Raw genomic sequence first — 19,115 nt, 5'->3', positions numbered from 1 at the left:
CTTAATAATTCACTTATTAAAAAGTGCCAGAAATATTTGGCAATTGCCTACTGCTCAGCTTATTTTCGAAAGTATCTAGTACTTTCGGCGAGACGGAAGCAATTCACATTTTTTTGAGATCTAAGAAGGCCTGGGATGTTTGTAAAATTCGACCTGGTCAAGGGGGTACAGTACTTCAATCATTCTACTTCGTGAACTCATACAGTCAACATCAAAAATAAAACAAAAACCTTTCCCTTACTTCTGAAAATCAAAAAAAATAAAAAAACAAAAGTGAAAATTTGTTGACTGTTCAATTGATCCTGCAATCCAAAAAGGTAAGTAAACGTAAGAATATTACTTTTCATAATCGTGACCAAGTGCTCTTTTCCAGCCATTGAAGCATATGAATGCTCAATATTCAGCCGGGAACATTGGAGATATCTGCTTCTGATGTTAGTCAGATCTCATAGCAGAAGTTGCTGCGTTGGAAGGGAATAAAAGTGTGAGGCCGATTATGTCGTGCTACGACGGCAATAATTTTGTGGGCCAGATTATGGTTGAGCATGTCTTGAGTGATGGTCAGAGTTCATCTGACTCTAGCTTTGAGACTGTATCATCGGATTGTAGCCAGCTCTCTCTAAGTGAGCTCTCAAGAATCGCTCTCGTATCAAGCAATCTCAAACGGGGACACAAACGAAAAGCCCATGAAAAACCCATAGAGACTAAACGGTAAGTGTTAGAAATAGGATATCCAAATTCAGTATGACCGAATATTCCGTCTTTTCAAAATAGGTTCAAAAAGGTTCTCGAATCCAGTAAGGAGAGTGTACAAATCCACTCGTATGGAGGTATGGAGGAGGCATGCGGTATGGGAAGCTGCGAAATCAAATCCAGACCATGCTCGGTTAAATCTGAGAAGGAGATAGAACCGGATGTTATAAATGGTCAGCGGCCCCCTTATATAAACATACTTCCAGAGAACTCCACTTCTCCGTCGTAATATCAGAGTTCTGCTGTTCCAGAAGCTTGAAAATTCGATGCAAACAAGGTTCGACCTTTGGCCACGTACCTCTGGCCATGGAGATAGAACCGGATGATATAAATGGTCAGCAGCCCCCATACATAAACATACTTCCAGAGAACAGGCAGTTGGTTGTGGTGGTGGTTTCCTCCGCGGAATGTGCTTAAAACTTTTGCGATCTGTTAGAACAGTTCTTTGGGATATTTTCGGCATTGGGAAACGTTCGCAGATTAGACTTTAATGAGGTGACTCCGGGGAGCTATATGATATAGTGATCCGATCCGGCTAAATCCGAGATATACAACGCCTGCAGTATATACAAGCCTACATGCAAAATTTCTGCTCTGTAGCTCCTTCGGTCTAAGAGGAGTTTGCGTTGATCCAGACGGACGGACGGACGGACGGACATGGCGATTTGAACTCGTCTCGTCGTGCTGATCAAGAATATATATACTTTATATGGTCGGAAATGCTTCCTTCTATGCGTTGCACACTTTTGACCAAAATTAATATACCCTTTTTGCAAGGGTATAAAAAAAATTAATATATATGTATATCAAAAAACTTTCACTCGTTGCAGAGGACGGACGTGTTTTTTTTGCGCTTATCAACTTTTATTTTTTCTCGCGATTAAATACTTTTACATAACTCTTAAATTATCGGTTTTATTAATAATAATTACAACATCCGAATTTTATTTTCATTTCGCGAGTTCTTGCTGTCGTTTTTGTTTAAATTTAAATAAAATCAAAACTTACAACAATACTTGCATTAGCGGTGTTGTTGTTTTGTTTATCTCTTTTGCTTTTGTGTCTTTACCGTTTTAACTAACTCTCGCGCTCTTGCGTACAAATTGTTGTTGCATGTGTTCAATTTGACGCGCTCTCCCGCTCTTTCCTATTCTTGATTGATTTGCGCTCTCGTCTTTTGCCTACCCGCGACTCTGTGATACGTGTTTTTGTTTTTGTGTTTTCATTTCTTTTTATTCTTTAGTTGTGAAGGCTTACTCTGCACATTAACCCTTGTGTCAGAACTGTTCAGTATATTCTTATACACAGATTTTTTACCTTTAGAATTTTTATTTTTTATTTTTTTGTATTTCCTCTTGTAATTAAATTAAACTTTTGATAAAATGGTTGTCTGCTCAAAAAATAGTTGCATAGTTGCCACTAATGCGGTTGACTCCCATGATTATATTCTTTTCTGGTTGTGTGACAATGCGGTTCACGTTAAGTGTGCAGGTTACACAGGCAGAATCAAGGAGTCTATTGCTAAAGGTGGTGGCTTAAAATATGGATGTGATGCTTGCCGGGAGGTCGAGAATGAGATGCGCTCTTTCATGAGGCGGACTAGAGATAGTTTTGACACTTTAAGGGCAGGTTTTAATAAACTCCAAGCGGAGTTTACTGCGGTGGAGACTCAGTTCAGAAGTTTATCGCTTATGAATGAGTCTCCGAAACGTAAAAGGACCAGTCCTTGGGGTGTTTCTGTATCTGTAGATCCGCCAGCGTCTCTTATCGTCCCCGACCGGTCTCATGCACCGTCCACTCCTAATGTACAGCAATTGATATCGTTTAAGAGCCCGGTTGTGAATGCTATTAGTAATGAATTACCGGTATCACCTGGGAATGATCTCTTAAAAACGATGCCTATTGTAGTGTCCGATGTGTCTGGGCAATTACCCATTCCAATGGAAATTGCCGATAGTTCTAAAAGTATTGAGGGCCCCGTAAACAAGTTGACTGCTGCAGTGGGTGACTTGTCCAACGTTACTGCTGCGGCTGATGCTTCGGGACCGCGGCCTCTCGTGGGCATACCACCAACGAAACATATATTTGTTTCTAGGCTAGACCCTGTTGTCACATCTGATGATGTAATAGCCTATATTCGGAAGAAAGTTAACGTCTCGAATATTGCGGTGGATAAGTTTAAATTTTCTTATTCTCGGGACATTTCGTCCTTTAAAATTAGTGTTTCTGCCAATTTCTTCGACACTATATGTCGAGAAGATTTTTGGCCTAAACATATAATTGTTAAGGAATATACTGTAAAACAGAAAAATCGGCAACCGATTCGCTTGCCTACAACAACAACTAATACTATTCCTGCCACATCAGCATCTGCTGGTGTGTCAAAAAACTAGCTTCGTCCCTTAACCTGGGTTACCAGAACGTTAGAGGACTGAAATCTAAACTTCCTAATCTCTATGTAGATAGTCTTTCTTTTGAGCATAACATTCTAGCTTTCACAGAGACGTGGCTAAAACCTGATATTGCTGATGCATCGGTTTTTTCCACAAACTTTTCTATTTTCAGACGTGACCGGATTTCTCGCATAGGTGGTGGCGTTCTGATAGCTGTTGATGCTGCTTTATCATCTGAAATGATTCAATTTTCTATTACCCAGGAGATTGAGTTTGTCGGTGTTAAAGTAAATTTTAAATCTTTTAATGCTTTCATTACTTGTTCCTATATTCCACCATTGTCAGACATGGTGGTATATTTAAATCATTTAGAGGCAATTCAGTTTGTCTCCTCTTTAGTTTCGAGTCAAGACATGCTCATAGTTGTAGGTGATTTTAATTTACCCGCTTTAGCATGGTCACTAACAGATGAATCTACCACGTTGCTGCCCTCTTTGTCACATGACTTTATTGATGGCCTTCTAGGCTTATCTTTATCCCAAGTCAATCCTGTCTTAAATTCTAATGGAAAATCGTTAGATCTTATTTTTGTATTGGATTCTTCTTATTGTGAGGTTTCTAGAATCGAACCATTTGTTCTTCCAGAAGACAAATTTCATCCTACATTAAATTTAAAAATTGATTTGCCCTTGCTTTCACCATTACTTGGTTCAAATGAGTTACCACTAACTAGGTGCTTTCGTAAGACTGACTTTGCCAGCCTTAATGAAAACATTGCTACTACCGATTGGTCTTATCTGTACAATTGTAGTGATATGAACTCGGCTGTTCGTTTTTTCTATGATACTCTGAATTCACTCTTTGATATTTGTGTGCCTCTTGGTAGGCTGGAGCGGCTTAACAAACCTCCCTGGTTCTCTCGCGAGCTATCCAATTTGAAAAATGTGAAGACACGATATTATAAGAAGTTTCAAAAAACACGTCGTTCATCAGATTGTGCTCTGTATACAGCTATAAGAATTATCTTCAGCGGTGTAAGCTTCAGTTTTCTTCTGACCCTAAACAATGTTATAATTTTGTTAATTCTAAACGTAAGACCTCTGTGCACCCATCTTTTTTGTCTTTTCAAAATAAAAAAGCGAGCACTGATCAGGCAATTGCCGATATGTTTGCGAGTTTTTTCAAAACAACTTATTCCTCAACGAAATATCGAGCAAGTCCGTATCCTTATCATTGAAACAAGGCTAATTGCATTTTCAATCCAGTGATTGATGAAAGTTCTATTCTTAACGAACTTAAATTAGTTAAACCTGTTTATTCTCCGGGGCCAGACGGTATTCCTGGATGTGTACTCAGGTTCTGTGCAAACGCATTATGTAAACCCATTTTAAAATTGTTTCTATTGTCTGTAGAATCTTCCTCTTTTCCATCTATTTGGAAGGAGTCGTATATTATTCCTCTGCATAAAAATGGCAAAAAGTCCGAAGCCTCTAACTATAGGGGTATCTCAAAATTGTCCGCTATTCCGAAAGCTTATGAGAAAATTATAACTTCTCAATTGCAACATTTTTGCAGCTCTATTATTTCGCCTTCCCAACGTGGGTTTGTGAAACGTAGATCTACAACCACTAACCTTTTAGAATTTACATCAATAATTATCAAGGGGTTCAAAAATGGTAAACAAACTGATGTCATATACACTGACTTCAGCAAAGCCTTTGATTCCGTTAATCATACCCTATTACTTTCTAAGCTGAGCGACATTGGGTTTCCACCCCTTTTCCTTCCTTGGGTTCGAGAATATTTAACAAATAGAAAACAGAAGGTACTTTTTAAGTCTTCTTTTTCCGTTTCCATTTCTGTGACTTCTGGTGTACCTCAAGGTAGTCATCTTGGCCCTCTGCTCTTCACACTATTTATTAACGATCTTCCATCAGTCATTGTTCATTCGCGTGTGCTTATGTATGCTGACGATGTCAAGCTTTGTCTTACTTATAAAGATACAGATTCATTTAGTCGGCTACAAGCTGATCTTAAAAACTTTCAATCCTGGTGCCAGTTTAATCTACTAAATCTTAATACTACCAAATGTAAGGTAATGACTTTTTTTCGTAACTCTCCTCAACTGGTCACTTATTTTCTAAACAACAGCCCTTTAGAACGTCTAAATAATATGAATGATTTGGGCGTACTTATGGACCATAAGTTAAATTTTAACACCCATATTTCCACCACGGTCGCAAAGGCCATGAGTGTCCTGGGTTTCATTAAAAGATGGTCAAAAGAATTTGATGACCCCTATACAACTAAAGTTCTTTTTACTTCGCTTGTCCGTCCTATTTTAGAGTATGGATCTTGCATTTCGTCACCTCAATATGAGTCGCACCAGATTAGACTAGAATCCGTTCAAAAGCATTTCTTGCTATTTGCTCTTCGTGGCTTAAGCTGGGATCGCAATGTCAATTTGCCTTCGTATTCTAGTAGACTTCTCTTGATTAACCTTCCGTCCCTAACTAACCGTAGAATTATGCTTGGTGTCATTTTTATGCACAAGCTCCTAATTGGTGATATCGACTCGCCTGAGTTATTAGCTCAGGTGAATCTGTCGGTACCATGTAGACGGAGTAGACATCCTTTAATACCTTTATCCCTTAATCGTTGTTCTTCTAACTATGCTATGCATGAACCTTTTAGGGTCCTCTGCTCTGATTACAATCTTCTATCCCCTGTGATCGGCTCAGAGTTTTCTATTAATATGCTTAAAACATCTATCCTATCCCATTTAGTTAATAGATAGCTATAGTTTATGTGTTTGTCTGTCTTTTCCATTGTGTATTTTGTCCACGCGATTCGTGCCGTGCGTTATACGGCTGCACCCCTCGGTCGGTCGGGTGGGAGGTGGGCAGTTATCTGCTTGGGCTCGCGCGTAACAGGCTTTGTCCTGGTGTCGTAGGGGCCACTTGAACGTACTGCGCATAGTATCGTCAACGTCCGCTATACATAACTATATTCGAAATTTAGAAGAAAACTGCCGATTATATAAAACTAAATTAAAATAACGTTAATTAGCTTAGAGACGCCAACCACCGCAGTGTAAAAACTGCGAGGAATACAACCACACCTCTAACAATTGCAATCTTAGGTCAGTGTGTGTTGGCTGCGGCGAACATCATGAAGATGGAATTTGGACAAAGGACAGAAACAACGTCGCACTAAGACTATGCAGCAACTGTGGAGGGAACCACACGGCCAACTACAGAGGATGTCCTGTCTTTAAGGATCTTAAATCACACCTAAACGGGCGGAAACCCCCAGCTGGACCAAAAATCATCTTCAACGCCTCCAAAACTACACCGGAGGTCTTCTTCGCCAAGCTGCTAGATCATCCAACATGACTGCTACAACCAGTCCTAGTGTATCCTTCGCTAGTGTGCTCCGAACTGGACAGACGGAGCCCGCGAAAGAGACCCCGTCACTCCGCCATCTACAGAATCCGCAACCTAGCGCACCAGAGCTTGGCCAGCAAACTCCAAGTGGTCTAGAGGCCCTATTGATCTCACTCAATCAAAACATGACCACTTTTATGACGTTCATGCAAAACTGTATGCACGAACTGATGCGGAATCAAAACCTGCTTATTCAGAAGCTTATCGAGAATAAATAATGGCTTCCCTACGTCTATGTCTTTGGAATGCTAACGGCATCTCCAAGCACAAAAATGAACTGCAACTATTCCTAGACTCAAGTGAAATCGACGTTTTGCTGATTTCGGAAACACATTTAACATCAAAAAATAATTTTCAAATACCAAAATATACCTTCTACGCAACAAACCATCCAGACGGAAAAGCTCATGGCGGGACCGGTATCCTAATCAAAAACCGTATAAAACACTCGTTCCTCAACAGATTTGAAACACAGCACCTACAAGCAACTGCTATAACCGTCCAAACCAGCTGCGGCAACACTACATTGGTCGCCCTGTACTGCCCACCACGCTTCTCAATCTCTGAAAAGGAATTTACCGATTTCTTTAACACACTCGGAGATCGCTTCATTGCAGCAGGGGACTATAACGCCAAACATACGCACTGGGGATCTCGCCTGGTAAATCCTAAAGGAAAGCAGTTGTACAACACAATAGTCAACCCTCTCAATAAGATGGATTGCGTCTCACCGGGTAGGCCTACTTATTGGCCCACAGATCCACAGAAAGTGCCTGACTTGATTGATTTCGCAGTAACCAAGAGGATTCCACGTAATCGGATCACTGCGGAAACACTGCTAGATTTAACTTCCGATCACTCTCCAGTGCTATTCACATTATTAACAAGACCTCAAGTACTTGATCGCCCATATAGGCTTACAAACAACAAAACAAATTGGCTTAAATTTAAAATGTACATGAGTGCCCACATTGACTGTTCGCCGAAACTGGATGCTGCAGAGGACATTGATATGTGCGTCTCTGCACTTGAGTCGATGATGGGAGCTGCAGCAAGAGTATCTACTCCACATGCCTCTTCTTACACCAAACCTGTTGACAGTCCTACGAACCGGCGGATAGAACAATTAGTAACGGAAAAACGACGTCTAAGAAGAGAATGGCAGATTACTCGATCACCAGCAGCAAAACTTCGCCTAAGGCAAGCTCATCGCAACCTCTCCAAGGCGTTAAGACAAGAGGAAATCTGGGCTCAAAGGAAATACATAGAAAAGCTCAGTCCAACCAGCACTAAACATCCTCTGTGGAAAGCCCACCCAACTTTAAGCGCTCCTACAGTGACAATTTCACCGATAAGGAGTCCAACCGGTGGATGGTCCCGCAGTGACGAAGAGGGCATCCGTATTTGCCACACATCTTAAAATGGTTTTCCAGCCAAATCCAACATCAAACTCATCTGTACTTCCCCCTTCGAACACATTAACGGATAGTGAGTACTCGGAACTCCAATCGGACGAGATCACTGCAGTTATTAAAAACCACATAAAGCCGAAAAAAGCCCTTGGCCATGACCTAATCACACCGAAAATGATCCTAGAACTCCCTATCATTGCAATACAATATATCTGCAAACTGTTCAACGCTATAATAAAAATTGGATACTTCCCAAGAACATGGAAAAAGTCCACTATCATCATGATTCCTAAAGTGGGAAAGGACAAAACCCAGCCATCATCCTATAGGCCAATTAGTTTGCTGCCATGTCTTTCGAAGCTTTTTGAAAAGGTCCTGCAGATCCGCCTAAACTCATTTCTGGCATCGGAGAACACAATCCCTTCACACCAGTTTGGCTTCCGCGAAAAACATGGTACAATTGAACAAGTCAATCGCATAATATCCGAAATACGAACAGCATTCGAACTAAAAGAATACTGTGCTGTCTTTCTCGACGTTGCCCAGGCTTTCGATAGAGTTTGGCTGGAGGGTCTGATGTTCAAAATCCGGCAAAAACTGCCACAGTACACACACAAACTCATGGAATCTTACCTTTACAATAGGAAATTCGCTGTAAGATGTAATGGCTCCGTCTCCGCTGATTTTGAAATCAAAGCTGGTGTACCGCAAGGCAGTGTACTCGGCCCATTGCTCTACCTGCTGTACACTGCAGACCTACCAACGAGTTTAGGACTTACAACGTCCACTTTTGCCGATGACACGGCAATCCTTAGCAGATCCAAATGCCCAATACAAGCCTCTGCAAAACTAGAGGAACACCTTAAGGTGGTAGAGGAATGGCTAGCAACCTGGCGTATCCGGTTCAACGAGCAGAAATGGAAACATGTTACATTTACGCTTAACAGAAGAAACTGCCCAGCTCTAATGCTAAACAACGTACCAGTTCCTCAAGCCGTGGATGTCACTTACCTTGGCATCCACCTAGACAGAAGACTAACCTGGCGCAAGCACATCGAAGCAAAAAAGTCACAGCTTAAACTGAAAGCGAGTAGCCTACATTGGATCATCAATGCTCGGTCCCCTCTACGTCTGGAGTATAAAGTCCTCCTATACAACTCCGTACTGAAACCCATCTGGACTTACGGAGCCGTACTATGGGGAAATGCAAGTACCAGCAATGTCGATATTATACAAAGAGCGAAGGCGAAGATTTTAAGATCAATCACGGGGGCCCCGTGGTATATACGAAACGACAACATTCAAAATGATCTAAATATACCTAGCGTAAAATCTGAAATAGGTACTCAACAACTAAAGTATTCTGCGAAATTGGATGCACACCCAAATGTTCTTGCAAATTCCCTTACGCGAACTAATAATAGAACTCGTCTTAAAAGAAATGACAGACCAACCCAATAACAGGATTTATCTTAAGTACTAGTCTAAGAAAAATATCTCAAACTTGTTGTTAGGCTCTAATTTAAGAGTAGATTCAACAAATATATTAAACGTTAAAAAAAAATTAGCTTAGATATACCCATTCAGAAAATAAAACAGGATTCAGCCGTTGGGTTATATTCAATAATCTCTTAGCTTTTCAACTATTCTAAAGAAAATTCTTAATAATTCATATTAAAAAGTGCCAGAAATATTTGGCAATTGCCTACTGATCAGCTTATTTTCGAAAGTATCTAGTACTTTCGGCGAGACGGAAGCAATTCACATTTTTTTGAGATCTAAGAAGGCCTGGGATGTTTGTACAATTCGACCTGGTCAAGGGTGTACAGTACTTCAATCATTCTACTTCGTGAACTCATACAGTCAACATCAAAAATAAAACAAAAACCTTTCCCTTACTTCTAAAAATCAAAAAAAAAAAAAACAAAAGTGAAAATTTGTTGACTTTTCAATTGATCCTGCAATCCGAAAAAGGTAAGTAAACGTAAGAATATTACTTTTCATAATCAAGATTGTAACGATCCTTTCTCGTCCTTCGGGATATTTATAATATCTCTTGGGCTAGGTTCGGCACAACAAAATTTATTTTGTGCCCCGGTGAAATTAGAACTGCTTTGTTTATTGATTTGGTTTTTATAATACGTTTATTTGCGATCGTTTATGGGCTTGATTGGCTATGACAAGTTTCTCTGCGGTAGGTCTGGACTTGGACAGCGTTGTCGAATCACTTCGAATCCCTCGTCGTCCCTTCTTGCCTTCCTTTTGCTCCTGCAACCGTTGCGGGTCGTTGTCTCGGCCTGTATCGTGTGCTTGGTTGGTGCTCCACACCTCTGCACCCCTTTCGCTATGCTTGTTGAGATGGTTTTCGCTTTTTGGTTCTGGGATAAATCCCGTAGCTACTATCACGAAGCAGGATGTTCCTCAGCAATTGGTAATCGTCATATATAGATCCTGGAATTTCCGGCAGTAGGATATATCCTCGTGCCTACCACTGACTTTGGATACTCCTGGAAATGCTTGGCTTCTCTCCAACTCACTCTAGCTTGGGTGCGGTGTTTACTATCCTTATTTAAGGATTTGTTGCTGTCGAAATGAACTGTACAGGTTACTCGTAAGGCCTGTATAGTTCCTTGTTTTTCCTTTGCTCCTTCTGTTTCCTAGATAAGTTCTTAAGGTTACTCGTAAGGCCTTAATTACTTGTTACTTGATCACGACTTGATGACTTGATGATGCTGCTTGATGGGCGTTGCCTTTATATAGGCAATTCCCACGGCCTCAGGAATATCTTGGTGTAGTACCGCTATACAGCTGGTACATTTCCATCGGCCCTCTGCTTTCACCCACGCATCCACTTGTTGCTATGCGTGGTGAAAGTCCCGTAAATCCTTTGCGCATATGTCCACTTTCTTTGTGGCTGAGCGCCCATTTATTCCCTTGTCCTTGTCTAGCTCCCTTGTATCTATCGACTTGCATCACTCTCTTATGCTGGCGTCGCCTTTCTATTGGCCGCCCATCGTATCCCGTTGGCTTTCTCTGCTTTCATCGCTGCCTTTGCCCGTCGCTCCCTTTGATCCACTTGTCATACCCAATTTCGCACATATTCTCTCCTTATTATATTTACATACATATATATGACAATTATATTAACTTAAGCTATTATTTAACGATAATCATGTTGATTAAATTAACATACGAAATCGTTTAATTTCCCATACAATGCCCTTTCATACGCATATCGTATCTGTTAGATAGCGGGCTTCCCCATTGTTCATCCCCCCCCCCCCCCCCCCCTTCGGTTCGCATATTCCCCTATCCAATCCACAAACCATCATTGCTTCATACAAAGCATGCATGCCCCGCACCCGTCTCATGGGCTTGCTTGGCCCTCACTTTTATTTTCTCTCGCTCACCAGATTTTGGCTGCTCGCAATCTAACTGCTTTCATTCTCATGAGCGTGACGTAGGCAGAGAGTACGCTATTGGTCACCGATACTCTCCCTCACGCATAGTGTACGTGTGACATGCATGTACATTTATTCAGCGTATTCTAATGCATGCACTCATATTTGCCTCTCTGTGCTCTTAATTTGCATAAGTAGCCCAATGCCCCCGTTTGTGTGCAATTATGCAGTCAAGCCGGGTTCCATTTACTCTTATACGACCGAACTTATCGTATTATGTTTCCCACGCATCTTCCCGCTTGTACGAAATCGCCAGCGGTTGCGTGGGGTTCGATCGGCAATATTCGGCCGGCCTCTTGCATTGGCTCTTATACGACCGAACTTATCGCATTATGTCTCCCACGCATCTTCCCGCTTGTACGAAAATCGCCAGCGGTTGCGTGGGGTTCGATCGGCAATGTTCGGCTGGCCTTGTTTATTTGATCATTTACATCCGATTTCACTCTTATACTTTAGTTTGTGTCTTGGCTGCGTTTGTATCTGGCTGTTTGTATCTTATGTATTGTGGCTTTGTATCTTGTTTGTTGTAGCTTGTTTGTTGTGTGGGACATTATTCTTGTGTATATAATGTTCCTCACACTCCCCCCCCTTCTTCGGGAGGGATTTGCCCTCCGCTGTCCCTTGTACCTTTTGTATGTGTTCTTGTTTTTTTTTTTGTATGTGTGTTTTCTATTCTCGTATTTGTGCATTTAATATGTTTGCATTTGTAGCTTTGGCCTGTGTTTTGTGTTTTTTTTTTGTTTTTTTTTGGTTTTGGCTTGTCTTTTGCTTGTTTTGTGTGTTTTGCTTATTTTGTGTTTTTCTTTGGTTTTGGCTTGTCTTGTGCTTGTTTTGTGCCTTTTTTTTTTTTGGGACTCAGCTCGCATCTTTTATTGGCCAATTGGCATCTTCTAATGTTGGCGATTACTGAGTATCTTTTCTTAAATGTTGTCGGATTAGGGCATCTTTTCATTGTTTGTTCCTTTTTTTACTTGGCCCGTTCCGCATCTTTTTTTTTTTACTTACTAACTTATTTCTAATTTTTTTTTTTGTTTTTTTCTTTTATTGTTTTTCCCTAAATACCCTAACTACCCCGTGTGCAATTCTAATTCTATACCTAATTCTACCCGCCCACACTAATCTTACTGATCTTGGCCCCTCCTGTTGGGCCATTTGCCCCACCATTTCTGAGACCGTCTCCGGCCATTCATTTTCTTCCACTCCCTCATACCTCTCATGCCCGTCTGGCGCTGGGCAAGACAACTGCCTGTCCAATATTGGCCGAACACTGTCATTTTGCGCCGTGGGTGCAGACATTTGTCTATTTAATGCCGGTCTTGGCCACACCCACGGGCACTCTTGGGATTCGAGTTGCTGTTGTTGAAGTTGCTGTTGCTGCTGCAGTTGATGTTGCTGTTGTTGTTGCTGCCATTGTTGCTGCTGTTGCTGTTGCTGATGCTGTTGTTGCTGCTGCTGTTGTTGTTGCTGCTGTTGTTGTTGCTGCTGCAGTTGTTGTTGCTGTTGCTGTTGTTGCTGCTGCTGTTGTTGTTGCTGCTGTTGTTGTTGCTGCTGCAGTTGTTGTTGCTGTTGTTGTTGCTGCCATTGTTGCTGCTGTTGCTGTTGCTGATGCTGTTGTTGCTGCTGCTGTTGTTGTTGCTGCTGTTGTTGTTGCTGATGCTGCAGCATTGCCATCGCCAGCCGTTCCCTGGCCTGGGTAAATCGCTCCGCCTCCTGTCGTGCCCTGTCTGCCGCTCTTAGGTTTTCTATTCGTTGGCTCACCCACATGTGTTGCCAACATGCGTCGCCTGGCACCACATTTTCGACATTTCCAGGCGTTTGGCTGGCCACTTTGTTCTCTTCTTTAGTAGTTCGTTCAATGGGTGTGTTAGTGCTGCAAAACCTGGTACGAACCGTCTGTACCAGGATGCCACTCCTAACTACTGGCGTAATTCCTTTGTGTAAGTTGGTGGTTCTAATTGGGCTATTGCGGCCACCTTTTCTGGGTCCGTTGCAATACCGTTTTCTGTCACCAAGTGGCCTAGAAATTTTAGCTCTTTTCTAAAGAATTGGCACTTCTCGGCATTAATTCTCAAGTTTGCTTCCTTCAATCTCCTGAACACTTCTTGTAGATGATTCATGTGTTCTTCGATTGTTTTGCTCACTATCACGATGTCATCTTGGTATGCGAATGCGTTTGGTATCATTTCTGGGCCAATGACTTGGTCCAGTGCGCGTTGGAAAGTTGCTGATGCTGAGTGTAAACCGAATGGCATTACTTTCCATTGGAATAACCCCTTCCCTGGGACTGTGAATGCCGTCATTGGTCTACTTTTCTCTTCTAACGGAATCTGCCAGTATCCGTCCTTCAGATCTAAGCTGCTTATGAATTTTGCTTCGCGTAGTTGATTCAAGATGTAATCGATGCGTGGCATTGGGTATGCATCCTTTATAGATTTTGCGTTAATCTGTCTAAAATCTACGCATAATCTCCATTTGCCTGTCTGTTTCTTTCTCACCATCACTATGGGTGAGCTATATGGGCTTTGCGATGGTTCTATGCATCCCATTGTCAACAGTTCGTCGACCTTTGCATTGATTTCCCCTTGTATTTTCGGGTTTTTCGGGTAATACCTTTGTTTTATTGGGATATCGTCCTTCATCGTTATGCGATGTATTCCCACCTTTGACAGTCCCTTAACTTTCTCTAATTCCTTCAATTCCTGACTCAGAAAGCTTTGTATTTCTTGCTGGTCACTCTTCTGAGTGACCATGATGGATATTCTTTCTACGCGCCTGCCCTGTATTCGCCTCATTGTCGGTATTCGCACTTTGTGGCCACCACACGATATTTCTGTGTTCATAATCCGGAGGAAATTCCACCCCAATATTAGCGCATCCATTCCTTCTGGCATGACCAGAAATGGCATGTGTATTTCCTTGTATCCGAATCTCACGCATCCTGTCCATTGCTCTTCAATGTCTCGCACTTTTCCGTCTGCCATGTATACCTGTTTGTGTGTGTTCTCCCATTTTCCCTTATTCCTCACTGTTTCCAATATCTGCTTGCTGATAAAGCTACTCGTGGCTCCGGAGTCAATTGTCGCTTTCATCTGTATTCCTGCTACTTCGATAATCGCTGACAATTGATCCTCTTCTTCTACTAGTTGGCCTATTAGGGGTGAGGAGCTTGTTGGCTGGGTCCCTGCTCGCCCATGATAGACTGGAACCGCCTTTCGTTTCCCGAACTCCAACAACATTCTTTCGTCCTTTTGCCCACTTTTCCACACTGCCAGCAGAAATTGAGTCTCTGATTGTTGCATTCCCTGGCCCAGTGTCCGGCTCCCCCGCATCTGCGGCACGCCTGATTCGGGTTCAGGACTTTTCCGTCTCGGACGTTCTTGTTTTCTTGGTTTGGTCTCGAATGATTTTCCATGCTGTTGTCCTGGCATCTTCGGCACTGTGTGACTGGTGGCCCGTGATTATTTCCTCCTCTGTGGTTTGATTGGTTGTTATGTGTTCTTTGAGCATTGTTTTCGCGATGGAACTCGAATCGCTCTTGTTCGAGCATCTCGTGTTCTTCTGCCAACTGCATCAGCTCATCTAGATCTCTGACCCTGTGCGGCCGAACGAATATTTTTAGATCTGGAGTGCAATTTTCCAATATGACGTCCAATTGTTCGTACTCTGGTATTTTTAGGGGTCTCATCAATGTTTGCATATCCACCATATAGTCCTTGAAGTACTCGTTTCTGTTTTGCTTGCGATTTTTCACTTGATCAGCCAATTTGTTGAAGAATCCTTTCGGCAAGAAATATTTCTTGAAGCCCTCAACAAATTCCTTCCATGTTCGCCACTGCTTATTGTTTGCGACGTACCATTTGAGTGCCCTATCTTTCAGTAGCTCTGGCATCGCTCTCGGGATCATGTCCAGTTCGATGCCATACATGTCTGCTGACCACTCGATCTGTTCTATGAACTCTAGTGGTCTGGAATTGCCGTCGAACCTGAATGTCCACTCCCTCACTTGTTTTGCCACCTTGGCGTATTCGGTGGTCTTGTTTGTTGTATGTGGTGCCGTTTTCTTGGGGTCTATTGTTTGTCTCCTTATGTCCCTCTTTGTCTCTGCGCTATCTAGGGCTCCTTCGCTTCCCCATCTTGGTGGTAAATATGGTGGGATTGCTAGTGTGGCGATGTTTATTTTCTGGAATTCCTCAGCCTCACTTTCGCATGTTTTTGATGTGCTTGCTATTGTTTTCATTTTTATATTTTTCGAGTACTTTGTTTCCAATCTATTTATTTCCTCCTTCCAGTCTGGGTCCGTTTCATTCCTTTCTACCCTTTCGCCTAGCTGTTTCCTCATTTCCTCCACTGTGCCGGTTATCTCGATCCCGATCCTTTGGCCTGTCTGTACCAAATCCTCCTTCTTCATGTGGTAAATCCATCCTTTTCCCATTTTTGATCTTTTTATGATTTATAAACTGTATTTTTATTTCTAAATTTCACCAGTATAGCACGTTGGGCGCCAGTTGTAACGATCCTTTCTCGTCCTTCGGGATATTTATAATATCTCTTGGGCTAGGTTCGGCACAACAAAATTTATTTTGTGCCCCGGTGAAATTAGAACTGCTTTGTTTATTGATTTGGTTTTTATAATACGTTTATTTGCGATCGTTTATGGGCTTGATTGGCTATGACAAGTTTCTCTGCGGTAGGTCTGGACTTGGACAGCGTTGTCGAATCACTTCGAATCCCTCGTCGTCCCTTCTTGCCTTCCTTTTGCTCCTGCAACCGTTGCGGGTCGTTGTCTCGGCCTGTATCGTGTGCTTGGTTGGTGCTCCACACCTCTGCACCCCTTTCGCTATGCTTGTTGAGATGGCTTTCGCTTTTTGGTTCTGGGATAAATCCCGTAGCTACTATCACGAAGCAGGATGTTCCTCAGCAATTGGTAATCGTCAGGATATATAGATCCTGGAATTTCCGGCAGTAGGATATATCCTCGTGCCTACCACTGACTTTGGATACTCCTGGAAATGCTTGGCTTCTCTCCAACTCACTCTAGCTTGGGTGCGGTGTTTACTATCCTTATTTAAGGATTTGTTGCTGTCGAAATGAACTGTACAGGTTACTCGTAAGGCCTGTATAGTTCCTTGTTTTTCCTTTGCTCCTTCTGTTTCCTAGATAAGTTCTTAAGGTTACTCGTAAGGCCTTAATTACTTGTTAGTTGATCACGACTTGATGACTTGATGATGCTTCTTGATGGGCGTTGCCTTTATATAGGCAATTCCCAAGGCCTCAGGAATATCTTGGTGTAGTACCGCTATACAGCTGGTACATTTCCATCGGCCCTCTGCTTTCACCCACGCATTCACTTGTTGCTATGCGTGGTGAAAGTCCCGCAAATCCTTGGCGCATGTGTCCACTTTCTCTGTGGCTGCGCGCCCATTTATTTCTTGTCCCTGTCTTTCTCGTTTGTACATATCGACTTGCATCACTCTCTTATGCTGGCGTCGCCTTTCTATTGGCCGCCGCTGCCTTTGCCCGTCGCTCCCTTTGATCCACTTGTCATACCCAATTTCGCACATATTCTCTCCTTATTATATTTACATACATATATATGACAATTATATTAACTTAAGCTATTATTTAACGATAATCATATTGATTAAATTAACATACGAAATCGTTTAATTTCCCATACAATGCCCTTTCATACGCATATCGTATCTGTTAGATAGCGGGCTTCCCCATTGTTCATCCCCCCCCCTTCGGTTCGCATATTCCCCTATCCAATCCACAAACCATCATTGCTTCATACAAAGCATGCATGCCCCGCACACGTCTCATGGGCTTGCTTGGCCCTCACTTTTATTTTCCCTAGCTCACCAGATTTTGGCTGCTCGCAATCTAACTGCTTTCATTCTCATGAGCGTGACGTAGGCAGAGAGTACGCTATTGGTCACCGATACTCTCCCTCACGCATAGTGTACGTGTGACATGCATGTACATTTATTCAGCGTATTCTAATGCATGCACTCATATTTGCCTCTCTGTGCTCTTAATTTGCATAAGTAGGCCAATGCCCCCGTTTGTGTGCAATTATGCAGTCAAACCGGGTTCCATTTACTCTTATACGACCGAACTTATCGTATTATGTTTCCCACGCATCTTCCCGCTTGTACGAAATCGCCAGCGGTTACGTGGGGTTCGATCGGCAATATTCGGCCGGCCTCTTGCATTGGCTCTTATACGACCGAACTTATCGCATTATGTCTCCCACGCATCTTCCCGCTTGTACGAAAATCGCCAGCGGTTGCGTGGGGTTCGATCGGCAATGTTCGGCTGGCCTTGTTTATTTGATCATTTACATCCGATTTCACTCTTATACTTTAGTTTGTGTCTTGGCTGCGTTTGTATCTGGCTGTTTGTATCTTATGTATTGTGGCTTTGTATCTTGTTTGTTGTAGCTTGTTTGTTGTGTGGGACATTATTCTTGTGTATATAATGTTCCTCACAAGACCAAGTGTTCTTTTCCAGCCATTGAAGCATATGAATGCTCAATATTCAGCCGGGAACATTGGAGATATCTGCTTCTGATGTTAGTCAGATCTCATAGCAGAAGTTGCTGCGTTGGAAGGGAATAAAAGTGTGAGGCCGATTATGTATTGCTACGACGGCAATAATTTTGTGGGCCAGATTATGGTTGAGCATGTCTTGAGTGATGGTCAGAGTTCATCTGACTCTAGCTTTGAGACTGTATCATGGGATTGTAGCCAGCTCTCTCTAAGTGAGCTCTCAAGAATCGCTCTCGTATCAAGCAATCTCAAACGGGGACACAAACGAAAAGCCCATGAAAAACCCATAGAGACTAAACGGTAAGTGTTAGAAATAGGAAATCCAGATTCAGTATGACCGAATATTCCGTCTTTTCAAAATAGGTTCAAAAAGGTTTCCGAATCCAGTAAGGAGAGTGTACAAATCCACTCGTATGGAGGTTTGGAGGAGGCATGCGGTGTGGGAGGCTGCGAAATCAAATCCAGACCATACTCGGTTAAATCTGAGGAGATAGAACTGGATGTTATAAATGGTCAGCGGCCCCCTTATATAAACATACTTCCAGAGAACTCCACTTCTCCGTCGTAATATCAGAGTTCTGCTGTTCCAGGAGCTTGAAAATTCGATGCAAACAAGGTTCGACCTTTGGCCACGTACCTCTGGCCATGGAGATAGAACCGGATGATATATGGTGGTGGAGGAAACCACCACCACAACCAACTGCCTGTTCTCTGGAAGTATGTTTATGTAAGGGGGCTGCTGACCATTTATACCATCCGGTTCTCCATGGCCAGAGTTACGTGGCCAAAGGTCGAACCTTGTTTGCATCTAATTTTCAAGCTCCTGGAACTGCAGAACTCTGATATTAAGACCGAGAAGTGGTCTGTGATGAGCCGAGAAAATGCGCCCCCTATAGTCACGGATATTTGCCCAAATGAACAGGTTGAGATCTGGGTGGATGCGGACAGTGTGGATATCATCAAGGAGAGATACAACAGCCTCAAACTATCTTTTTGGATGATCGAATTTGAGTTTTGCGATTAGATGACGCTAATATGTTTTTATTTTATGGAATTTATATTTTGAAATATTAAAAAAAAGTGACGATTACGGCAGACT

At 42.4% G+C, this 19,115-nt stretch overlaps 1 protein-coding gene and 1 long non-coding RNA gene across 3 annotated transcripts; both read left to right on the top strand.

Moving 5' to 3' along the window:
- The first annotated feature begins 362 nt into the window (after window positions 1–362).
- LOC111519711 lies at window positions 363–19,065 on the top strand. Of its 2 annotated transcripts, XM_047012738.1 has the most exons (3): window positions 363–711; window positions 775–830; window positions 18,444–19,065. In XM_047012738.1, the coding sequence occupies exons 1-3, from the start codon at window positions 497–499 to the stop codon at window positions 18,494–18,496; spliced, it is 324 nt and encodes a 107-aa protein (XP_046868694.1). In that variant the 5' UTR covers window positions 363–496; the 3' UTR covers window positions 18,497–19,065. The 2 variants fall into 2 exon arrangements, with proteins under 2 accessions (XP_046868694.1, XP_023037296.1); XM_023181528.2 differs by lacking the exon at window positions 18,444–19,065 and having other exon boundaries at window positions 364–711; window positions 775–1,284.
- LOC124461184 lies at window positions 9,905–18,437 on the top strand. Its single transcript, XR_006954961.1, has 3 exons — window positions 9,905–9,978; window positions 17,979–18,316; window positions 18,380–18,437. It is a non-coding gene; the product is annotated as an uncharacterized LOC124461184 (long non-coding RNA).
- Window positions 19,066–19,115: the final 50 nt, after the last annotated feature.

Source organism: Drosophila willistoni, unplaced genomic scaffold (genome assembly GCF_018902025.1).
Source record: "Drosophila willistoni isolate 14030-0811.24 unplaced genomic scaffold, UCI_dwil_1.1 Seg25.1, whole genome shotgun sequence".
NCBI classification, from domain to species: domain Eukaryota; kingdom Metazoa; phylum Arthropoda; class Insecta; order Diptera; family Drosophilidae; genus Drosophila; species Drosophila willistoni.
The sequence above is the reverse complement of the archived record's forward strand: the minus strand, read 5'-3'. Positions and strand labels throughout refer to the sequence as shown.

Coding starts and splice junctions, on each gene's coding strand:
- LOC111519711 (XM_023181528.2), top strand. CDS start 497: ATGTCGTGCTACGACGGCAATAATTTTGTGGGCCAGATTATGGTTGAG. Junction 712..774: donor AAACCCATAGAGACTAAACG/GTAAGTGTTAGA, acceptor TTTTCAAAATAG/GTTCAAAAAGGTTCTCGAAT.